Source organism: Maylandia zebra, linkage group LG1 (genome assembly GCF_041146795.1).
Source record: "Maylandia zebra isolate NMK-2024a linkage group LG1, Mzebra_GT3a, whole genome shotgun sequence".
Taxonomy (NCBI): Eukaryota; Metazoa; Chordata; class Actinopteri; order Cichliformes; family Cichlidae; genus Maylandia; species Maylandia zebra.
Window position 1 is genome coordinate 43,010,624 of NC_135167.1, and position 23,482 is coordinate 43,034,105.

A 23,482-nucleotide genomic window follows, 5' to 3' on the forward strand; every position below is an offset into this window, starting at 1 on the left:
CTGTTGGGGTTTATTGTAGGGTCTTTATCTTAAACATAAAGCACCATGAGGCGACTGTTGTTTGGATTTGGTACTGTATAAACAAAATTAAAGTGACAGTCCAAAATAAAGTCATTTTAATGAAATTCTTATTTACTCATTGTGAATAAAGTACGGCAGTACATAACACATTTGATTGATGATTGGTGGTTGATTTATTTAAACTAATATAATCATCCTGCTGCAAGCAGGTTTCTGTAAGTCAGAGTAAATCAATTTGTTGATCAATTATTAATTCTTGTACTAACAGAGAGAGCAAACCCCAAGTTAGCAGTTCAGTCAACAGTAAAGCAACATGGAGCGAAGGCGGTGTGCATTTCACTTACTCTTTTGACTGGCCTTACTCTTACTTTGAGGAGAGTAATACTGGGAAAATAATATTGTTTTTCTCACTGAAAGCCATTTCCACTCTGTTTGACTGTTACTTAAGTAGATTAACCTTTGGTTTTATATCTTTTTGTCAGGAAAATACTAGTACAAGACTGAGTTCATATCTTTACTTGTTAAATGTGTATTTTTGACCTGTAGACTTGTAGGATTTGTGGAATAAAGAAACAAACTTACTAGAAATGAAAATGAATGTTTATTTTTGTTCATTTTTTAGTATTTCATACAGCTGACTAGCAATTACACAAGCGTGATTGGGATTAAGTCAACGGACAGGTGAAAAGTATAGACAATGATACATTTTCATTTCTCATTTTAAACAAAGCTATTTCAGGCAAATTTGAAAAGCATAAAATTCAAGCTGCATCAATCTCTCCCATCTCTTGGTTGTCTGTGGAAACAGAAAGAAGATGTTACACATATGTAGTATCTGCACAAAAAAATCACAAACACAGGCTGTAAATTGAGGAGATGTGTTCGTCTGGTGTTCTGGTTTATATGCCTTTCACTCATCCCAGCTACATGCTTCTGACCCTGATCAATTAAAATATATGACATTTCATTGTTTTTTGTTTTAAACCAAATGTTTCCACTAAAGTTATCCTGACAAAGCTTTAATTGGTAAAATAAATGTATAGGAACATGATTTTCTACTATAATGAAGTAAACAAAATTCGAAAACATCCGAGCTTATTTACTTACTTTTTCTAGAACAACTTGTTCCTTTGCACAGGTATGGGCACATTTGAGCCTGTCAAACAACAAACAGAGAGAAATCTTTAAACGCTGCTGCATTTCTTTAAGACACCACATGAACATCTGAGTTTGATGAACAGTTTGATGTACTATATCTATGTTGGTGTTTACTAGTCTCCATGATTGTTCTGTGAAACTAGTGGAGGTAGAAAAGTAAGCCGGGGGCTGAGCAGATAGGTTGAAAGAATTTAAGGTCTTCAGCACACAAAGCAGATAATTAAATAAGCATGCTCTCATGGTTATGATATTCTGAAGCATATTATTATCTATAGACAATAATACCAAACAGAAATTGCTTCCTCTTCCCTCCATTTTGCATCACCCAATGTCAGTTTTGTGTACATATTTGATCTTCAAACACGTTTTACCCCAGTGACGTTGGTTTTTCTGCTTGTTTGTTAACAGGATTCCAGGTTTTTGTGCTTGTCCCAACTTTTTCTATTTATATAATTATTATTTGAGGAGGAGACAGCTTCATAGTACAGTTACATTTTGTTTGAATTTTGAAAACCTCTCAACCTTTAAGCACAAATGGGTGCAGTAGTAGGTTTGGAAACTAAAGGTGGTGCAGAAAAACGGCAAGTAGACTGGCACTTATACAGTGTTTTTGTGCTCTAATTGAGCACTCAAAATTCTTATTAGCCAGTCGCACAAACATTCATGTAAATGCTCTTTCTTATACTTAAGTACCAGACACACATTTGCACAAATTTATCAATAGCGACTCAGAGTTCAGTATCTTGCTCAAGGTCATTTCAAAATACTTCTTGGTGTTGTCTCAGTCTGGAGTATCACTTCCTGTTCTATCTTACAGTGGTATTTTTGCATTGCTTATCTGTGTAGCCAATTTAATTAAAAACTTATAGATAACGTCTTATTTCATAGTGTAATCTTCCTGCGCTTTATCCAAAGCACACTCTGTTGAATCACCCACTAATTATATTTACAGTGTTCAGTCACTGTGTCTTTAGGGATTCGCTAGCTTAGCATTAGCTCTTCACCTGTCTCTCCTACTCTTTCCTGCTCAGATGTTTAGTTACCCCTTGGCCTACTTTACTAATAACTATACTTGTTATAAATGTAGCTTGTTTGTAGCTCCGGAGGCCCCGTCAGTTCTCTTCCATCGGATTTTCCCGAGCAGTTGGGAAAACATGATTGCTGAGTGATGGTGAGGAGGAAGCGTAGTCCTAAATAGAAGCCCCCGGTACACTACCAACCCAACCATGTGTTGAAGCATTTTTCCCCACATGGCGACACACCTGGAACATCTATACATCCATCCATTTTCTTCAGATTCTCTGGGGCCGGGTAGCAACCTAAGCAGAAAAGCCCAGACCTCCCTCTCCCTAGCTCAGGGGTGGGCAACTCCAGGCTTCGAGGGCCGGTGTCCCTGCAGGTTTTAGATGTGTCCTCGAACCAACACAGCTGATTTAAACGGCTAAATTAGCTCCTCAACCTGTCCTGAAGTTCTTCAGAGGCCTGGTAACGAACTAATCATGTGATTCAGGTGTGTTGACCCAAGGTGAGATCTAAAACCTGCAGGGACACCGGCCCTCGTGGACTGAGAATGCCCACCCCTGCCCTAGCTGCCTCCTCCAGCTTGTCCAGGGGAACACCAAGGAGTTCCCATACCACCCAAGAGATATTATCTAGAGTTGGATGTCTCGAGACTGGTCTTGGTCTCGAGACCACTTTTACGTGGTCTTGGTCTCGACTGACTTTGGTCTCGGTCTTGGTCTCGCTGTTTCGGTCTTGCATTCTCAAATCGACATAGTGTTCGGGAGATTTGGAGTCAATATTAAACCCAAAGTACTTACTAGCTAACTGACTGGATGCCCATTAACCTTATAACTCCTGTTGTGTGTGTGTGTGTGTGTGTGTGTGTGTGTGTGTGTGTGTGTGTGTGTGTGTGTGTGTGTGTGTGTGTGTGTGTGTGTGTAAAAACTGAGATGTTCAGAGGTCTTGCTTCATGGTATCGAACAGCCCGCACAAAACAGGTTCTTTATGTTTTAGTTTAAGTGCTGATGTAAACCACAATGTTCAGCAAACATCTATCAGGTCATTGGACTGTATTTTTTTAAAGCTTAAGTATGCACACATGGGATATATTAAAAACTGACAAGCCGTTTGAACACATGATGTGAAATCACTTCATTAACCTGCTGGATTTGCCAAAAGTTCAAATATTTATACTACTTTGGCACATTACTCCTAACTTATTAAGTGGCTCTTAGTGAGGGTCATGATAATCAATTCAATTGAGCAGAAGTGACATTCTTACTTCGATTCGTCCAAATTCATGTGAGTTTCAGTCTGTTCAGCCTGTTTCTGTGTAGCACCAAGCAGCAGACCTAAACCTGGATGTGCTTCTGGCTTCTGCCTCTAATGAAAACGGATGAGTGTAAAATGCAACCATTGTTTGTAGTTTGCTGCCACCTACTGAGTGAAAAAAGAACTGAAGCTGTAAAAAGTCAGTATTCCTAATGATAGGCTTCGTTTTGTTTCAGTTTCAGTTCACTATACAGCTCATCAAACTGTTTTCCCTTTACGTTTTGATATAATAGCTTTTTAGTACTACTGAGACACATACTGCCTTTTCCTTCTGTCAGAGTAATATTTTCTTGAGCTGTGTAACTGGATTGTTCAAACATAGAGGTAGTTTGGATTCACTGACACAGGAGCCATACGCCGCTTGTTCATTGTAACTGTTTATACTACGTTACCCATGATGCACCTCGGTATCTGTACTTCCGGTTGGGAACGTGTTCAGCGCAGTTCTGCACAGATGAGAGGTGTGTCGGAGGATAACGTATTTACTTGCATTCCTGTATGACCACACACACCCATATACACACTCACACCCCCTTTACCTGCATGTGAATACTGTAATGCCTCCCTACCAACGCTGTACATCCTGTTGATGTCATCTGCCACCTCCTTAGTAAAGTAGGGCAACCCCCTCTAGTGGTGCTATAACACAGTAAGGTTTGTCTTGGAACGTCTTCAGTACACCTGTTTGATTTGCACCAAAAAAAGGTGAAATTAATTGATTCACTTACACTTCCGAAGACGACAGCTTGATATCCGTAAAGTTTAACTTGTGGTTGATGATCAAGTGTTCCTTTACTTTTTTGAGCTGTGTATTTCACATTGTACACTAACAAATAAAAACAGTTTTCAGTTGGTGCATTGATCCTTCTATATCATATTAATTAAGATCTTTGTTACGCTAGTCTTAAGTAGAATATTTATCTTTTTTCACACCATTTGAAACCTTGATGCGTAGTTCACTTTTTCTTTGTCCGGACAAAGTTAATCTTGTAGCACAGCATCATGATAACTGTTTTAGTATAGATTCAGATCTATGACACTCATAGCTGTGTCTTCTAACAAAGCAATGCTTTTCTGGCCATCTAATGTACACAGCAGGGAAAAACATGTCTGGAAGTGGCAGCAAGAGGAAACCATGTCGTCCTGGTGGACATGATAATTAAAGCTGACCGTTTTTCTAAATGGGAGAAGGTAAGTGTTGCTAACGCTATATTAATACTAAATACACTCTCCTTATATGAAATCTGTGCTCATATTCGATAAATACATTTTCACTCTTTTCCAGCGTATCAGCACCCATGTCCTGTTGAGTTTTTCACATTATATACATAATAATTGTTTTGGATTTTGTAATAAAAAAAAAATCCTGGCATACAGGCATAGTTATAAAGAACGAGAACAACTCAGAGCATACACTATGACTAGGTCTCCAAGATGCTTAAAACATAAGAAATCAGGAAGGGGCATGTAAAGGAATTTCTTTTACTTATGTATTAATCACATTATTTTATTGTATGATGCCTTGGTGCCACTGGATTTTAACATGTCTCACACTCATACAGTAAGACAAATGGTGGGGGTGTAGTAAGGAAGTTGGGGGAAGCAGACGACTCCACAGGAAGAGTCTTTTGTCTCTTTGAGGACTCTGGGAGGCAGCAAGGGAGTGTGAAACAGCTGTGTACTGCCTTTTGTTCCTGGAGATATTTAACTGAGAGCCATGCTGGGCTCAGACTCTGCTGACCGTCTGTCCCGCGGTCATGCAGGGACTTCATCAAGCTTGGTTGTCTGTTCTTTGTGTGTTTGATTAAAGAATGTTAGCTACCGCTCACCGCTCGTCTGCAGGCTTTATTTAAATGGAAAACTTCCACAACAGCCAACAAAAAGCTTTTTGCTAAAAAAAAGATTCAGAGCAGAAGTTTTTTGCACTGCATTTTAAAATGAAAACATATTGCATTTATTTACAATTAAAGACACAGAGCAGAAAGTGTGTTACTGTTTTACATCCACAGACACACAAGAAAAGAAGCAGGCAACATGAGGTCAAGTTATGGCAATTTTATTTGTGCATTTCAGTTTTTAAAAAACAAGCAAACGTCCCAAGAAGAAGGATGGGGTGAAAGAAAGGTGGAGATTTTAACATTAGGAGGAAGAAACTATTGATGCTGCTGGGTCAGTTCTTTCTCAGCAGTCTGCTCCAGAATCCCCTCCTGTCCTCAGCTTGCTTTTCTTTTTCTTTTGCCTTCAGTTCGTTTAAGGTCTTGTTGAGCTGCTCCTCGGCATCTTTAAATTTTTCTTTCAGCTGCTGTTTGGCCAGTTTCCCTTTGTGTTTGAGGAGCTCTTTAGCTTCCTTTTTGTGCTTTCGCATTTCTTTCAGTGCGTCTTTGCAGTCTTTCTTGGTCACCGTCATTTCTTTCTTGAATACCTTCACCTCAATTTTCTCTTCTGCAAGTTCTTCTTGCACTTTCATCAGTTCCTTCTTCATGTTTTCAGTGTGACTCTTTGTATCTTCCATTTCTTTCTTTGCTTCCTGTATTTTAATTTTCTCTTCCTCCAACACTTTTTGAGCTTCCAACAATTCTTTCTTCAAATTTTCAATCTCATTTTCTGCCTCATCTTTACGTCTTTTCTCCTCTTCAAGTTGTTGCTTTACATGCAGTAATTCCTTCCTTAGTGTTTCAGCTTCAGCTGTTACATTTGCAGCTTCTTGAGTTGCCAACTGCATTTTCTTTTTTCCCTCTTCAAAAGCTTCCTGCACCTCCTGTAATTCCTGCATCACATTTCCTGCCTCCTTCTTTGCAGTTTGATATTTATTGTTGGCTTCTTGTGCTGTGCTTTTCTCTTCCTCCAATGCTTTTTGAGCTTCCAACAGTTCTTTCTTCATCTTTTCATTCTCCTTTTCTGCCTGTTGTTTTCCCATTTTCTCTCCTTTAAGTTTGAGACCCACATGCAGTAATTCCTGCAATACTACATCAGTTTCAAACTTTGAATCTTTAGCTTCTCCTCTTGATTTTTCTGCCTCTTCTTTTAATTTGATATTTTCAGCCTGTATCATTTGAAGTTCTTCTTGCAGGTTAATCAGCTGTACTGAATTGTGAGGTGAAGCACTCGCCGATCCTCTTCTCGTTCTCCCTCGATTCATTTTGGCCTTTTAAACAAAGGAGCCAACGTTTTGTAGAGGAGTGAAGTGAAGTTTTCGATGTTTCTTCGTCAACTGTCGTTTGTCCTGCACAGAGATGCTGCTGTAGATGTGTCTCTAGCTGTGTCTGGATACAATGAAACATGCTGGAACTAAGTGCTTGTGTTGCACAGTTCTACTGAACATTCCATTTCATGCATGCTCCGCCCACATGGTCAGGAATGTCAGGTGCTGCATCGCCAAAGGCTGCTCCCGTTGCCTAGCAATAACAGCTGTTTACTTTTGGGGTCTGGTTCATTATTTAATAAAGAAAACATGTCCAAGTATTGGGTGCTGAGGCTCAGCGCATATTCTAGCCTGCTGTGTGGGTGGGCAGCTAGAAATCACTGGTGGGCAACATGAGTGAGGAGAAAACTGGAGCAGCCAAGCAGGGAGCTGCAGGTTGCTGGTTTGAGTCTCTGTTCAGATGCTGGTGTCTCCTCTCTCTGAGATGTCTGCAAACAGTCCCAGATAAAACAATAAGGATAATAAACAAACACGTGACTAAAATAACAGTTATGACTCTGATGTGTTTCATGTGTAGCAGGATGGCCTCTATACAGCAGTCGCTGCAAGCATCCACATCGCCACACTCACTTTTCTTTAAGCAGGCGTGCTGGGCTCCTCCTAAGGAAAGTTTGAAACTTCATTTCCTTCATGCTGGTGAACTTTTTACCAAATATTTTCATCAAAGCTTCTCCATCACTGACAGGGATTGTTTGGATCTTCACACTCATCTCCACCAACCCTAAAAAATGAGTCTCACTTTGCTCATATAATGCCAGGAGTGTCTCCATATTCCACAAAAGTCTGTGCAAACATGTAACAGTATCCCATATTCATATGAATATTATTGATATTATAACAAAAGCTGTCACCAACACAATTGTCCCAAGTGCTTTTTTTATGAGTTATTGCAAATGCTTGATTGCAGTTCTTGCTAGATGACAAAACCACGTATTAGGTTTAGAAGGAAATGACTTTTGGAGGTAGCAAGGGAGTGTGAAGCTTAAGGTGTAAAACAGCTGTGTACTGCCTTTTGTTCCTGGAGAAGGTATTTAACAAACCAGCTAAGTATCTTGTAAATTCTTTGTGCTAGTTTTAAAAGCAAGAGGTACTGAGAGTTTGTTTTCTTTGTACATCATATGCATAAAACGTGATAACATCCTTTTAACTTCGAACGACTCACAAAACTTTCTCCCTGTTGAATTCAGGATCACGGGGGATGTGAGCAGGTAAGAAGACCTCTGAGCTTCAAACAGGACCATCAGCCAGAGACACAGCACTTCCGTTCTGTCTTATGGACCCTCGCCACAAAGCATCTGTGTTATGGGGAGTGGAAGATTCTCGCTCAGCATTGGGACTTTAGTGAAGCACATATACAAGCTATAGAACAACAGTGGACAGGTGAGCAGTGCTGAGTTCCTAAAAAAATTATTGACAGTTTTATTGCTATTTTTATTACCTTTTTTGTACTTGTTGGGTTTTTTCATATATATATATATATATAAATCTTTACACAGGAAATCATACAAGTTTGAAAAACTGTAATATAAGGCCTGTAATGTCCAGAACCATAGAAGCACTGTTTCATGGGTCCAGTGATTTTATTGAAAATAAATTCTCAAATTTGGCACTGACTGATTCACTCTACAGCATTCTGAGTACCTGAGGTGATTAACTCTGGTCTAGGTCAATTTTAACCCAGATCAAGAATTCTTTCTACAATTCTACTACAACAAATGAACTACAGATCTATTTAGAATATATGGATAGTCTGACATGAGTAAATGGATGCTTAATCCTTAATATTTCAGAGAGCAGATGGTGTTGTTTTTCTTTTGGTTTTTTTACAACATCACTTTTTTGTAGAAAAACGTCTATTATCATACAATATCTTGTCTTATAATGATGACCTGAAGCACAACTACAACTGCCTATACCTGATACCTGAATCTTGGTTAACCAGAGAGATAAAAGCCAGGAGAATAAACCAGATGTTCTCCACTGAACTACCCAAAGTATAGTCTGAATGGCAGCAGAACAAAATGAGAACAGCCCCGCCAACGCTGGAGACAGAGCAATACTGAAGAGTATATGTAAGAAGGATGCAACACATAACAGAAATGCTCAGTGCCTAGTGGATCTAAGAGCAGACTGCAACAACCTCCCTGAAAGGATCCAGTAACCATCACAGTGGCAGACATGTCAAGCAGAGGGATTGGACAGCACCATTCCCTGCCATGTTTAACACCTACTGGATAGGGAAGCTAACAAGCTAACTCCATTAGCATCCTGCAGCACAAATGAACCAGGTGCTAATGGTTGAGACCCACCCGGAATGTCTAACCGAAGGCTGTCCTGATCCCCAAGGATCCCAAGAAGGGGCCCGTCCCATCCAACTACTGGCCAATAACTTGGCTAAACTGCCCACCAGATTGCCCTCCTCCTGAATGGTAGATACTGTACCTCCGTCCATCCAAACCCACACTTGTCCTTGTTGGACATAGTTGGATATAATTGCTAATCTTTCTCTTTGGGTAGATTGGTCCTCCAACCAAGAGCAGTCTCTCCAAGATGACAGCAGTTTGCAACATGGATTGTAATAAGTTTTTCAGCTTTTGTACACTGTTGCAAGAGTTACATTCTGGGCACAGCTTTTTTCTTTAATTCCAAATGCCAGATCTTTGACACCTTGCTTTTAAACTCTATTTGACTTTTAACCTGTTGAACCTTTTTTTTAATTTAAAGTTGAACTTTAAATAAAATATTAAATTATATAAAATAAAATATTGTTTCATTTTGTTGGAGCACTTAAAATGTAAGATATCAGGATGTCATTCAGCTTTGCTTACTGGCCAAGTACCTCGCTTGCTTAACGCTGGTCTGTGGTTACAATACAGACCCAGTGGACTATATGAACTAGTTAGTTACTGTGATTCTATAAATGTTCTGATGGTATAAGAACTGTCTACAGTGACTGTGTTTAACTAAAAGTTCAGATGGATAATGCTTGATATAAATCTAAATTGAAGGTAAGAAAAGCTTCAAAGATCATGGTCACCGGATGCTGTTAATCTGGCTTCATGGAGTGCTCGTAGCTGGAGAAAACCCTACCAAAGGCCTCTATGAGGGGTTGGTGGAAATCTCCCGGACAGATTTGGCAGGTGAGCTAATCAGGGAGGTCACTTCCTTTCACTGGTCAGACTATTTGTCAGTTTTAACAGTCATACAATATTAGTTAACAATATTTCTCCACAGAAAGACCAATAATGCCGTAAGACTGTTTTTCTGTTTGTTCACTGGAATGTGTCTACTTTTTTTTCTTTTCTCTGTTTTCCTCTTCTGGTTTGTTATCCAGAGTTCATCCGACAGAAGGCAAACTCCCAGACCAGCTCTCCTAAAATGTGCTGCGTAATGTGACGGCAACAAGTTTATGCTTATCATCGAGCTATTGTGTTAGCTTTGTTAAAACTTTCTTTATTTAAAGAAATAAAAATGTTATTTTCTATAAATAAAATTACATGATTTGAATTGTGAGTCACATAATGGTTTACATTTTTTAATGAAAGATAGGTGTGTAGCAGCCAGGGGAAAGTTGCTCTCTATTTATTTCTTTTTTTTTTGCCGTGCAATTTTGTCAGGTTTTCTCTACTGCAGCACTTGAACTGTGTTTACCTAGAAGGGCTGTAACAACAGCCTTGCACTGCTGCAGATTTCCATGTGCTGCATCCCATGCCAGTTATCCACACACAAAGAAAGGACAAGACAAGCTGCCCCTAACCTACCCAAAATGCCCCACGCCTGCTGCTTAGGTGTGGGATTTTGCTTCCCCCAAAGGTCCTTGAGGTTCCTGAGATTCCCTAAAGCGCAGATCGTACCTCCCAACATGGGCCAGCTCGCTCCACATGATAGTGCATCCGAGGAGGCGTGGACCCCCCTGCGGAGGCGTGGACCCCCCCTGCGCATGGAGAGACCAAACCATGAAACTGGCGACTCCGGGCACTGGTGCTCCATACTCCTTGCAGGCCCCCTGCATCCCAGACCCCAAACCCCAAGACCCTCACACCAACACTAGTTCACTGGATCTAAGACAGAGCCCAGCTCCTAACAAAAAGCGCCCCTCACAATGATGCTTTACAACACTGCATCTGATGTTTTGTGTTGCACTTGATGTTGTAAGGCTTGGATGCAGCTGCTTGGCCATATAAACCCATTCCATGAAGCCCTCTATGCACTGTTGTCGAGCTAATCTGTAGGCCACATGAAGTTAATATTTGCCTCTCTGCCCTTTGTCCTCCCCTCAAACCGGCTGTCACTCCCTAAGCCGTGGTCTGCTGGAGGTTTCTTCCTGTTAAAATGGAGTTCTTCCTCCACACTGACTCCAGGTGCTTGTTAACAGGGGCTCATCTTACTGTTGGGGTTTATTGTAGGGTCTTTATCTTAAACATAAAGCACCATGAGGCGACTGTTGTTTGGATTTGGTACTGTATAAACAAAATTAAAGTGACAGTCCAAAATAAAGTCATTTTAATGAAATTCTTATTTACTCATTGTGAATAAAGTACGGCAGTACATAACACATTTGATTGATGATTGGTGGTTGATTTATTTAAACTAATATAATCATCCTGCTGCAAGCAGGTTTCTGTAAGTCAGAGTAAATCAATTTGTTGATCAATTATTAATTCTTGTACTAACAGAGAGAGCAAACCCCAAGTTAGCAGTTCAGTCAACAGTAAAGCAACATGGAGCGAAGGCGGTGTGCATTTCACTTACTCTTTTGACTGGCCTTACTCTTACTTTGAGGAGAGTAATACTGGGAAAATAATATTGTTTTTCTCACTGAAAGCCATTTCCACTCTGTTTGACTGTTACTTAAGTAGATTAACCTTTGGTTTTATATCTTTTTGTCAGGAAAATACTAGTACAAGACTGAGTTCATATCTTTACTTGTTAAATGTGTATTTTTGACCTGTAGACTTGTAGGATTTGTGGAATAAAGAAACAAACTTACTAGAAATGAAAATGAATGTTTATTTTTGTTCATTTTTTAGTATTTCATACAGCTGACTAGCAATTACACAAGCGTGATTGGGATTAAGTCAACGGACAGGTGAAAAGTATAGACAATGATACATTTTCATTTCTCATTTTAAACAAAGCTATTTCAGGCAAATTTGAAAAGCATAAAATTCAAGCTGCATCAATCTCTCCCATCTCTTGGTTGTCTGTGGAAACAGAAAGAAGATGTTACACATATGTAGTATCTGCACAAAAAAATCACAAACACAGGCTGTAAATTGAGGAGATGTGTTCGTCTGGTGTTCTGGTTTATATGCCTTTCACTCATCCCAGCTACATGCTTCTGACCCTGATCAATTAAAATATATGACATTTCATTGTTTTTTGTTTTAAACCAAATGTTTCCACTAAAGTTATCCTGACAAAGCTTTAATTGGTAAAATAAATGTATAGGAACATGATTTTCTACTATAATGAAGTAAACAAAATTCGAAAACATCCGAGCTTATTTACTTACTTTTTCTAGAACAACTTGTTCCTTTGCACAGGTATGGGCACATTTGAGCCTGTCAAACAACAAACAGAGAGAAATCTTTAAACGCTGCTGCATTTCTTTAAGACACCACATGAACATCTGAGTTTGATGAACAGTTTGATGTACTATATCTATGTTGGTGTTTACTAGTCTCCATGATTGTTCTGTGAAACTAGTGGAGGTAGAAAAGTAAGCCGGGGGCTGAGCAGATAGGTTGAAAGAATTTAAGGTCTTCAGCACACAAAGCAGATAATTAAATAAGCATGCTCTCATGGTTATGATATTCTGAAGCATATTATTATCTATAGACAATAATACCAAACAGAAATTGCTTCCTCTTCCCTCCATTTTGCATCACCCAATGTCAGTTTTGTGTACATATTTGATCTTCAAACACGTTTTACCCCAGTGACGTTGGTTTTTCTGCTTGTTTGTTAACAGGATTCCAGGTTTTTGTGCTTGTCCCAACTTTTTCTATTTATATAATTATTATTTGAGGAGGAGACAGCTTCATAGTACAGTTACATTTTGTTTGAATTTTGAAAACCTCTCAACCTTTAAGCACAAATGGGTGCAGTAGTAGGTTTGGAAACTAAAGGTGGTGCAGAAAAACGGCAAGTAGACTGGCACTTATACAGTGTTTTTGTGCTCTAATTGAGCACTCAAAATTCTTATTAGCCAGTCGCACAAACATTCATGTAAATGCTCTTTCTTATACTTAAGTACCAGACACACATTTGCACAAATTTATCAATAGCGACTCAGAGTTCAGTATCTTGCTCAAGGTCATTTCAAAATACTTCTTGGTGTTGTCTCAGTCTGGAGTATCACTTCCTGTTCTATCTTACAGTGGTATTTTTGCATTGCTTATCTGTGTAGCCAATTTAATTAAAAACTTATAGATAACGTCTTATTTCATAGTGTAATCTTCCTGCGCTTTATCCAAAGCACACTCTGTTGAATCACCCACTAATTATATTTACAGTGTTCAGTCACTGTGTCTTTAGGGATTCGCTAGCTTAGCATTAGCTCTTCACCTGTCTCTCCTACTCTTTCCTGCTCAGATGTTTAGTTACCCCTTGGCCTACTTTACTAATAACTATACTTGTTATAAATGTAGCTTGTTTGTAGCTCCGGAGGCCCCGTCAGTTCTCTTCCATCGGATTTTCCCGAGCAGTTGGGAAAACATGATTGCTGAGTGATGGTGAGGAGGAAGCGTAGTCCTAAATAGAAGCCCCCGGTACACTACCAACCCAACCATGTGTTGAAGCATTTTTCCCCACATGGCGACACACCTGGAACATCTATACATCCATCCATTTTCTTCAGATTCTCTGGGGCCGGGTAGCAACCTAAGCAGAAAAGCCCAGACCTCCCTCTCCCTAGCTCAGGGGTGGGCAACTCCAGGCTTCGAGGGCCGGTGTCCCTGCAGGTTTTAGATGTGTCCTCGAACCAACACAGCTGATTTAAACGGCTAAATTAGCTCCTCAACCTGTCCTGAAGTTCTTCAGAGGCCTGGTAACGAACTAATCATGTGATTCAGGTGTGTTGACCCAAGGTGAGATCTAAAACCTGCAGGGACACCGGCCCTCGTGGACTGAGAATGCCCACCCCTGCCCTAGCTGCCTCCTCCAGCTTGTCCAGGGGAACACCAAGGAGTTCCCATACCACCCAAGAGATATTATCTAGAGTTGGATGTCTCGAGACTGGTCTTGGTCTCGAGACCACTTTTACGTGGTCTTGGTCTCGACTGACTTTGGTCTCGGTCTTGGTCTCGCTGTTTCGGTCTTGCATTCTCAAATCGACATAGTGTTCGGGAGATTTGGAGTCAATATTAAACCCAAAGTACTTACTAGCTAACTGACTGGATGCCCATTAACCTTATAACTCCTGTTGTGTGTGTGTGTGTGTGTGTGTGTGTGTGTGTGTGTGTGTGTGTGTGTGTGTGTGTGTGTGTGTGTGTGTGTGTGTAAAAACTGAGATGTTCAGAGGTCTTGCTTCATGGTATCGAACAGCCCGCACAAAACAGGTTCTTTATGTTTTAGTTTAAGTGCTGATGTAAACCACAATGTTCAGCAAACATCTATCAGGTCATTGGACTGTATTTTTTTAAAGCTTAAGTATGCACACATGGGATATATTAAAAACTGACAAGCCGTTTGAACACATGATGTGAAATCACTTCATTAACCTGCTGGATTTGCCAAAAGTTCAAATATTTATACTACTTTGGCACATTACTCCTAACTTATTAAGTGGCTCTTAGTGAGGGTCATGATAATCAATTCAATTGAGCAGAAGTGACATTCTTACTTCGATTCGTCCAAATTCATGTGAGTTTCAGTCTGTTCAGCCTGTTTCTGTGTAGCACCAAGCAGCAGACCTAAACCTGGATGTGCTTCTGGCTTCTGCCTCTAATGAAAACGGATGAGTGTAAAATGCAACCATTGTTTGTAGTTTGCTGCCACCTACTGAGTGAAAAAAGAACTGAAGCTGTAAAAAGTCAGTATTCCTAATGATAGGCTTCGTTTTGTTTCAGTTTCAGTTCACTATACAGCTCATCAAACTGTTTTCCCTTTACGTTTTGATATAATAGCTTTTTAGTACTACTGAGACACATACTGCCTTTTCCTTCTGTCAGAGTAATATTTTCTTGAGCTGTGTAACTGGATTGTTCAAACATAGAGGTAGTTTGGATTCACTGACACAGGAGCCATACGCCCTTTCTGCAGTTTCTATGCTTCCTTAGCTCGTTTATGTCGCCATTGTTAATCCTGTCCTGTGCAAACAAAAGCTCAAGCTACACTTGTCTGACTGACAGAAGGTTCAAGAGAAGGACATTTGCTCTCAACTCTTTCCCTGTTGAAATGTTATTCCAAGGAAGTGAGTTTCCTACAGGGTATGGAGGGTTAGTATGTGTTAATGATTTCAGTGTCATGCAGGGGAAAGCAGCATTCAGTGGAAGCTTCTCGGTGACTGTTTTAAATCCAAATATGACCCTTATTTGTGGCGCATGTTAACATACGGTCAGCTCAGGAGTTAGTATCAGTGATGTGGTTGTCACGAGGTTGCGCACAGCATCACCGGCAAGAGGGCTTGGTTTGAGAGGTTTTTGGCATCTGTGATGTTATTTACAACCATCCACTCATGTACAGTAAGAAGCCGCACTCACAACCGTGGGCATCAGCAAGTTGGTGAAATTTAAACAAAACAAAACAGCGTCACATCTGAAACTCTCTTATTGTACCCAAAATACAAATTTTAGTGATTACATGTGGCTTCATTAATTATGTTCAAAAGGATGAATACATAACGCAAGTAATAACTTTATGATCAGTCAGTGAATGAAGGAGCTCAAGAGTGCAAATATAGTTGCAATAAAGTGACAAATATGCCCTTTTATGTCAAACAAAGACCGAAATAAGTGGCATCAGTGTGAGGATGAAAATGAGCGATCCAACCTCACACTGCAGATATCAGGGCAAAGCACAGTGGGGGGGTTGCAGTCTGCACGCACAAGAGGGCTAACAACGCTGTGAGTGACGGAATCCACCCAAACTGAGGAACAGCTTCTTCCCCAGAGCTGAAGCCTGCACTGTTTGCACTGTAATATAATATAATATAATATAATATAATTTAATATAATATAATATAATATAATATAATATATCATGTTGCTATTTAATGTTTTTTGTTGCAGCTGCTCTGTGAGCCAAGCTTTCGTTGTCTAAATTCAATGGCAATATATCTCCGCACCACACGATGGCGATAGATTCTCACAGACAGTCTGTGCTCTGCTTCCGCCACCAGTCATCTTTAAATCTTTTTTTTATTCAATGAAACCTTTATTTAACTGTCCATCTCGCAGCATTACTTTAAAAAAATCATATTTAAATACGTAAATAAATATAAAAGCCAAGGGTAAAAGAAAAAGGTAACAATTATAAGAATACACGCAAAAATTCACATACATATATTGTTTTGAGCCTTTTTGTTGGTGCAGTCTGATATTGATTGTATGTGCATGTGCACATCCTTAAAATAATGACAGAAATATGGTGTTTTGTTAGTAAACTTACATTTATGGATCAAAAATTTAGCTAAAAGTATTAAGAAATTTATCATAAAAAAACATTTCTCATACTTCTTGGGGAACTTAAAGAAACAGAATAAAACATTTTCCCATCGTAAAGAAAACTCCCTTAAAATATGGACAATAACAAAGCTGCTAAATTCCTTCCAGAATCTCTGTGTAAAAGAACAGTACCAAAAAAGATGTGTCACAGTTTCTGGATGATCCCCACAGAAAGTACAATTAGTATTTATGTCCCTTTTAAATTTGGCCATGTAGTGACTGGCTGGATAACATTTATGTCGAATTTTAAAAGAGACTTCTTTCACCTTATTTACAATCAAATATTTATGGGGGACCATCCAGACTGTCTTCCACTTGATATCTGGAACATATCGGTTCCAATAAGATATTATATATGGGAGAGAGACGATATCTTCTTGGAATAAACTACGTATTCTCTTATTGCTGTTACCAAGTTCCTGTGAAAAGCAGATTTTTCCTATTGGTGACTCAGCTGGATCAGGGAGAGTGACTGAGGTAGAGATCGAGCTGTCAGTGTTTTTATATAACATTAAAGTCCCTGAGGGTATGGCACCAAGCACCATTGAGAATTCCTGAACACTGATTGGAAAATTATATAGTGCAATAAAGTCGTTGTAAGTAAGTAGTTGTCCCTCTTTACTAACCAGCTGAGCCACCAATAGGATCCCATTTTGGAGCCAAGTTTCCAGGAAAAGTGATTTATTTTTCTATAAAATCTCTCTGTTGTTCCAGATGAGGTATTTGTGAGGTGAGAAGTTGTGTTTATAAATGAGGGTCCACGCTAAGAGGACCTGCTTATGGAAGGATGAAAGCTTTACAGGGAGTTTCTCAACATTGTAATTACAATTTAAAATAAAAGTAAAGCCACCAAAACGAGAGAAAATATAATATGGTATAAAGTTCCAGACAGAGGTAGGGTTTTAAGAAAATGTTTGCGACGTCGAAAATAGCGACGGCCATCTGGGACTTTCTAGTGGACGACTTCATGGCTGCGCCTTCACCTGGAGACTGGCGGTCCATCACAGAGGGATTCCAGGAGCGCTGGAACTTCCCTCTGTGCTGTGCAGCTCTGGATGGGAAGCACGTCCAGACAAAGGCACCCCATATATCATATAGGAGACACATATACACTAAATATTTATTGCATTTCTTTTTTGTGGTGCCCAAATTTATGCACCTGCTTGATTTTGTTTAAACAATTATTGCACACTTTCTGTAAATTCAGTAAACTTCTTTTCACTTCTCAAATATCACTGTGTGTGTCTCCTGTATGATATTTAACTGACCTTTTTTATTGTAACAACCAACGATTTATACAGGAAAATAATGTCTATTAACAAGGTTGCCCAAACTTTTGCATCCCACTGTATTAGTATATTTTGTCATTAGTATAATATGAAATAACTTCTACATGTGTCAAGTCGTGTGCCAACATTTGCTGTGTAGTAGAACTGAGACATTAGTCATTATAAAAATGTATTTGAAATAATATTAAAATTCTCAAACAGAAAAACATTAAACATAAATATATAAAATATAAGTATTTACAGAGAGACAGGAATAAAAAGAACCAGCTGCTCTCCAGAGCAGGAACAAGGCTGAGGAGGAAATGCTCCATTGGAGACTGGTGTGGTCTCTTCAGGGACTCCAGGGTGGCCAGCTCCACCGCCGATGGACCGTCCTGGGACCCGTCCCTCATCTGCCTCGGAGCCGTCCTCCTCTGTGGGCCTGTAAAACAGCACAAAACACAAAGAAATGAGAAGGCTGCTACTAGATTTTAATTTCAACAGTGAAAAAAAACAAAAACAGGATATAATCAGATTGGTTGTAGATATTTAGTAAAGGTGATCACAAGGCAATCCCACCGACTAAAAAGGTATCAGTGCTTGCTGTACATACCTGTGGGTGCAGCAGCAGGAGCTCAGGGACTGGGGAGCCAGGAGAAGCAACAGGGGATGCTCTGCTGCAGAACCAGTTGGCTCTATCAATACAGTATTAAATGCTAACAGGTTGAATATAATCAGAGAAAGTATATACAGTGGTCCCTCCTTTATTGCAGCAGGGGTTCTCAGAATAACTAGCCCCTGGCCACGCACTTTATACACTGTTTTCCCCACACACATGAACATTGGTCACAGTTCTCACAATTGATTCTCAAAGTGCAAACCTTTGTAGATTGCAAAACGTAAAAGTATTATTATGCCGCGTTTTGTCTTCATCTGCCCGCCACTTTCGTGCGCCCTTTCCCCTCGCGGTGCAGGTGTCTATTTCCGAATGAGGCTCATAGTTATGGGTGTTTTTGTGCTGTTTTTTCTATTGGACGTGATGGTTATCAAAACCAAACATGATAAATTTGGCAAGCGCAGGAGACACGACACGGAGCAGATTTGTCAATCAGGCTGCAGAATGCAATGCTGTACGGTGCAAAAAAAAGAAAAGAAAAAGAAAATCAGCGGAAAAGCGAAGCAGTGACAGCGGGACCACTGTGTGCTGCTTATTAATAAAGAAAATATATTCCTATATGACAACATGCATAAAAGCAGAACGGTATTTGTACGTCAGTGGGAAAATAGCGGTGGCTTGCTAGCTTTTGTGCGGCTTCCCCGGGTCAGCGAAAACTTAAGAGAAAACTTAAGAGAAATGAATGAACCAGGTTGCCCTTCACATATCTTCCTCCAAGCTCGGTCCTTTATATTCCTGTCTCGGTCCAGAAAGCAGCTGGTGTCGTACAGCTCCAGGTTGTTTGCTACGGCGTTGATTAGCCTTCCTTCCATTGAAGAATGAAGGGGTTTGGCTGGATCTGCCCCTTTGACCTAGGTCACAGCCACGTCACCAGGCTCCTGATTGGTTGTCGCGGCACGATTTGACGCTGGAGTTCAGATTTTTCCAACTCCAGGTAGACGCGTAACGCGCGTATGCACAAAATGCAACACAAAAAGTCACGCGCGTGGTTTTATTCGCGAGTCAAACGCTCCAAACACGCTAGACTGACGCGCGTTTCAGGCGTTTTGGCGTTTTGGCGACACAAATCTGCTTCCGAATTTTCGCGGGAGCCGCAATCGCGGGTCATCGCGCTTTTCCATTGACTTTACATGTAAACCTGACGCTCTGTTCGCGTCTATCGCGTTCGGTGTGAACACACCGTAAGAGCTTTTTATAGAATAAATTGCATGACTGCAGTGAGAAAGCAGTAACATCACGACAATGTCAGTAGGGAGTGGGGAGAGGGTTTTAGGAAAGATTCGAGTGCCCGGTCTTACAACTGCAGCACAGATCATAATAAAATTGCTATTTGCTTGGGTATTACCTTCATGAATGACATCCATATTACTAGGAAGCAAATTCTGCATCTTCAAGTTAGGATTTTAAGGGGGATAAGGGGCGGGGACACCAACTGATGTGCAACTTCTACTAAAGCTTTAGCATCATACTAATGATTCTTGACGCCAGCGAGGCTGACAAAGTGGTGTGACAATTTGGGTTTTTTTAAAGATAGAATTTCCTATTACTGACATCATTTAGAAACTAGGGTTTGACTCCTGTGTGAGACCGTAATTTTCTTTATTTATGTAACTTTTGTTTTCACTGGCAGTTTAGTGTTAGGTTAGGACAAAAAACAAATTAGGAAGGTTAAAGACAGAACATTAATAGATTGTGGTTTTAATTAAAATGTAGCCTGTGACAATGCTGAACACATGACAAGCTACTTTAAGGCATATCACCCAGTTTGTAATATTGCTAAACATTTCTGAAGGCAGACGAGTCATGCTGGCTGGGTCAGTGTCATTTTTGTTGTAATTGATGTCTGGTTTGTTCTGTTCCCTAGTGATGGGTAGGGATGGGTACCAGTATCCGGTGCCGTTCTGACATAATCCTTGAAATAGTAATAACACAGTATCCTCAGCAAAGATGAATTAAACAAGTTTTATTTTAATGGAAGTTTACTTCAAGTCTTAGATTTTTACTGTTTTTTATTTGATTACTTTAAAGTATATGATTACATTTGAGTAATTAAATAAAGACAGTTTTGATGGAGCTCCTGAGCCAGCCCAAGCTCTCTATGAAGACGAGGAAAAACTCCCCTGGGGGGGCCAGATTGACGGGAAGAAACCTCGGGAAAGCCCATTCAAAGAGAGATCCCCTTTCCTGGGATGGCTGGGGGGGTTACAGGAATTCCAAAACACTGAAATTTAAAGTGGGCCAATTAAAAAAATTATTTCCTGAAAAAAAGAAAGGTAATTCATACATCACACATAAATGATAACGTCTGAATTGTGTGTGTTTGTGTGTGTGTGATAGGCTTATCTCAGCCAAGTGTGATGCTGTAGGTCCTCCAGCGTCGGCCGCGTCTCCGGGACTTTGGTTAAACACGCGTCCAAGAAATCCCGGCAGTCTGGAAAGAAAGGAAAGAGAAAAAACATGAAGATGATAGTTCCAGTGGTCCAAGCCATCAGTCAGTCTTGAAGTGTGACGTTTTCTTACTTTTGGACAGATGTCTTTTGAATTTCAGGCGCTTTTTGAGGAAGCTCGTGGTGTCAAAGTCCCCCGCATGAAGCGCTTCGTACAGAACCACTCCCATTTGCCATACCGTGGTGGGTCCACACCTGTAGCAACTGCGCCCGTACCACTCGGGAGGGGAGTAAATTTCTGTACCTAATAAACAGACACAATTGCAATTTCTTCTAAAACAAAAGGCGAAAACTGTGACATCTGTGAAGAGCAAGAGCAGAATATGTTACCATAGAAGAGGCGGTACTGCGACCGCTCCTTAAAAAAGCAGCTGAGTCCAAAGTCGATGATACGAACACGCGGTACATCTGAGCCGGTCTCAATCAGAATGTTCTCACTCTTGATGTCCCGGTGAAAGATGTGTTTATCCTCCAGGTGCTTCGCAGCATCAACCAGCTGCTTCAGAATGACCTGGAAATAGAGCAGGGCGATATGACCAAAAATATTCATCACGATATACATTTGAAAAGTTGCGATAACGATATAACTGACGATATAACTGACACTAGACAAAATACTTTACAACTCCACAACTTTATTAGTGCAAAAAACCCCATCAATGTATTTTCACTTAAACAAGCAGCTGTTTTTTTATGTCCATTAAAGTTATATAAAAATGTAACAGTGCAAATTCCTCGCTGACAGTTTAACCAAAAGGCATTTCCAGTGGAAACTGGCCGACATATCCTCAGCATAACCATGTATAATATCCACAAAACTTAAAAAGAGGTTATACACACACAATACGGTAATATCATGTTGAGGTGCAGTACGTATCACTCCGCGAGGCGCCTGCCTACGATAGCCGTAATGCTCCGACAATCCATCGAGCGGTGCGGCTTTGTAGCTTAGCAAAGTCGCCGTGCACATAAAACCGTTTCGAGGTCAGTAAACACAACCAGAGTTCATACATAAGGCGCACGGGATTATAAGGGGCTCTGTCGAGTTTCAGAAAATTCAAAGGGTTGATTTTAAGTGTGCCGTATTTTCCATACAACACGGTAATAACGACGGCCTGCTAGCATGCGCTACCAAAAATTGTGCTTTGTTGTGTATCTGACGGACGAAAGCTAAACCAGTTCCACACCACTGAAGCTGCAGCATTTTTACAAACCAGAAACTTAAACAACTGAGTTAAATCAACACAACTTTTTCATATTCAATAAACCTGTGCATTTTGTGATCATAAAATGCGATTGAAACATGTTCAGATGAAGTAAGTTGAGCTCTTGGAATATTTTAATCCTTCACAATTTTGTCATTTTATTTCAACAGTATTCAATAACTTTTACCCCAATACTACTTGGTCACTTAAATACTACATGCTGTCTTCATATTACATAATGTTCAACAAAGTCTAGATCCTGGTTACCATAAAAATTGAATGGGTCTTCAACAACTACCATCCTTCTATCTTTATCCTGGTTGCAGGAGGGCTGGGAAATAACCCTGAAGTGATAGGTTACAAGGCACGGTACACCCTGGACAGCTGACCAGTCTATCACATAGAAACAAACAACCATTTGCAACAGCACTAACCACCATGCCAACAATCTAGGAAATGTAGGAAAGCTATGATTTCCTGTATTTGATGCAGAATTGTTTTGTTTTGTAATAATACACAATAAATAGCAATAGCAATAGCATGCACGTGGTGCGTGTGTAGTGCCTCTTATAACTCCTGCAGTTTGAAATCTTGTGCGATCTTGTGAATTTCATGAGTTCAGCAACTAACCACTCTCACTAGATTGTATCAGCTCATCTCAACAAGAACAAATTAAGTTGTTGAATTTCGTACAGATTCTTCATGATTTAATTACGTTCATAGAAACATGAAATTATTGTGTTCAAATTACAAGTTAGACTTTTTTAATGTAACAACCACCCAACTTACTTTTTTTGGTAAAAAACAGTAGAGGTGGCTGCTCGACTTGACTGAGATGGATGCCTTCCTGAAACCACGATCTAAAGAGCGCGAGTCTGAAACCCGTGCAGTGTCGTGGGATTTAACATTGATATATTATTGACTTACTTCACTTGAACATGATATAAACAATTTAATCTAGCCTCTCTGCATGTCATGTAGTTTCTACACTATGTAGTTACACTTAACTTTAAAGCATGAGGCAATTGTGTTAAATACACGCAAGATGCTTACGTAAATCCAAGAGCTGGCCAATCCCTTTTTTTCAGTGTACTTACCTGGATGATTGAGCATGTATCAAGACAATGAGTCATTTACTTTAGTAAAACTGTGTAATGCAACAAGAAAAGAAAAAATATCCGAACTATAGCACCGACTTTTAAATAGCAATCAAGCCCAATAAACAGTTTCTTTTGTTAAAAGAGGGGCCTAATGTCCTCCACAGTTATGTGAGATGATAAAGCCATACAGAAAATGATTACTTCAAGATATAGCTGCTAAAAGTCGTTCTACTACCGAATTATGTGTATGTATCCTCTCCTGATTTATTTCCAAAGTTTACTCACTTGATTTGGATTACTGAATGGAACCTAATCATTTTATTAATCTATACACACAGAAATAGCCACACAAACTAAATTAGTTGGTCAAATTTTATTCAGACACTTGATGAAATAATCACAC

At 39.8% G+C, this 23,482-nt stretch overlaps 2 protein-coding genes and 2 long non-coding RNA genes across 7 annotated transcripts; 1 reads left to right on the forward strand and 3 right to left on the reverse strand.

Moving 5' to 3' along the window:
• Positions 1-603: 603 nt before the first annotated feature.
• On the reverse strand, positions 604-2,612 carry LOC143419595 (uncharacterized). Its single transcript, XR_013099615.1, has 2 exons — positions 1,129-2,612; positions 604-817 (listed from the first exon to the last, which is right to left on the reverse strand). It is a non-coding gene; the product is annotated as an uncharacterized LOC143419595 (long non-coding RNA).
• A 1,267-nt stretch (positions 2,613-3,879) lies between these two features.
• LOC143419596 (ankyrin repeat and death domain-containing protein 1A-like) lies at positions 3,880-11,248 on the forward strand. 2 transcript variants are annotated; one of them, XM_076886977.1, is made up of 4 exons: positions 3,880-4,704; positions 7,903-8,095; positions 9,724-9,855; positions 10,050-11,248. In XM_076886977.1, the coding sequence occupies exons 1-4, from the start codon at positions 4,666-4,668 to the stop codon at positions 10,109-10,111; spliced, it is 426 nt and encodes a 141-aa protein (XP_076743092.1). In that variant the 5' UTR covers positions 3,880-4,665; the 3' UTR covers positions 10,112-11,248. The 2 variants fall into 2 exon arrangements, with proteins under 2 accessions (XP_076743092.1, XP_076743089.1); XM_076886974.1 differs by having other exon boundaries at positions 10,504-11,248.
• A 457-nt stretch (positions 11,249-11,705) lies between these two features.
• LOC143419597 (uncharacterized) lies at positions 11,706-13,714 on the reverse strand. Its single transcript, XR_013099616.1, has 2 exons — positions 12,231-13,714; positions 11,706-11,919 (listed from the first exon to the last, which is right to left on the reverse strand). It is a non-coding gene; the product is annotated as an uncharacterized LOC143419597 (long non-coding RNA).
• Positions 13,715-20,231: 6,517 nt separating this feature from the next.
• Positions 20,232-23,441, reverse strand: LOC143415148 (serine/threonine-protein kinase pim-2-like). Of its 3 annotated transcripts, none has more exons than XR_013096443.1 (4): positions 22,769-22,905; positions 21,105-21,285; positions 20,848-21,018; positions 20,232-20,758 (listed from the first exon to the last, which is right to left on the reverse strand). XR_013096443.1 is itself a non-coding variant. In XM_076880988.1 (4 exons), the coding sequence occupies exons 1-4, from the start codon at positions 23,110-23,112 to the stop codon at positions 20,667-20,669; spliced, it is 480 nt and encodes a 159-aa protein (XP_076737103.1). In that variant the 5' UTR covers positions 23,113-23,441; the 3' UTR covers positions 20,232-20,666. The 3 variants fall into 3 exon arrangements, 2 of the variants coding, with proteins under 2 accessions (XP_076737103.1, XP_076736884.1); XM_076880988.1 differs by lacking the exon at positions 22,769-22,905 and adding an exon at positions 23,077-23,441; XM_076880769.1 differs by lacking the exon at positions 22,769-22,905 and having other exon boundaries at positions 21,105-21,428.
• Positions 23,442-23,482: the final 41 nt, after the last annotated feature.

Coding starts and splice junctions, on each gene's coding strand:
- LOC143419596 (XM_076886974.1), top strand. CDS start 4,666: ATGATAATTAAAGCTGACCGTTTTTCTAAATGGGAGAAG. Junction 4,705..7,902: donor GTTTTTCTAAATGGGAGAAG/GTAAGTGTTGCT, acceptor TGTTGAATTCAG/GATCACGGGGGATGTGAGCA. Junction 8,096..9,723: donor TATAGAACAACAGTGGACAG/GTGAGCAGTGCT, acceptor TCTAAATTGAAG/GTAAGAAAAGCTTCAAAGAT.
- LOC143415148 (XM_076880769.1), bottom strand. CDS start 21,336: ATGTATATCGTGATGAATATTTTTGGTCATATCGCCCTGCTCTATTTC. Junction 21,019..21,104: donor GCAGTACCGCCTCTTCTATG/GTAACATATTCT, acceptor TCTGTTTATTAG/GTACAGAAATTTACTCCCCT. Junction 20,759..20,847: donor CAAAAGACATCTGTCCAAAA/GTAAGAAAACGT, acceptor CTTTCTTTCCAG/ACTGCCGGGATTTCTTGGAC.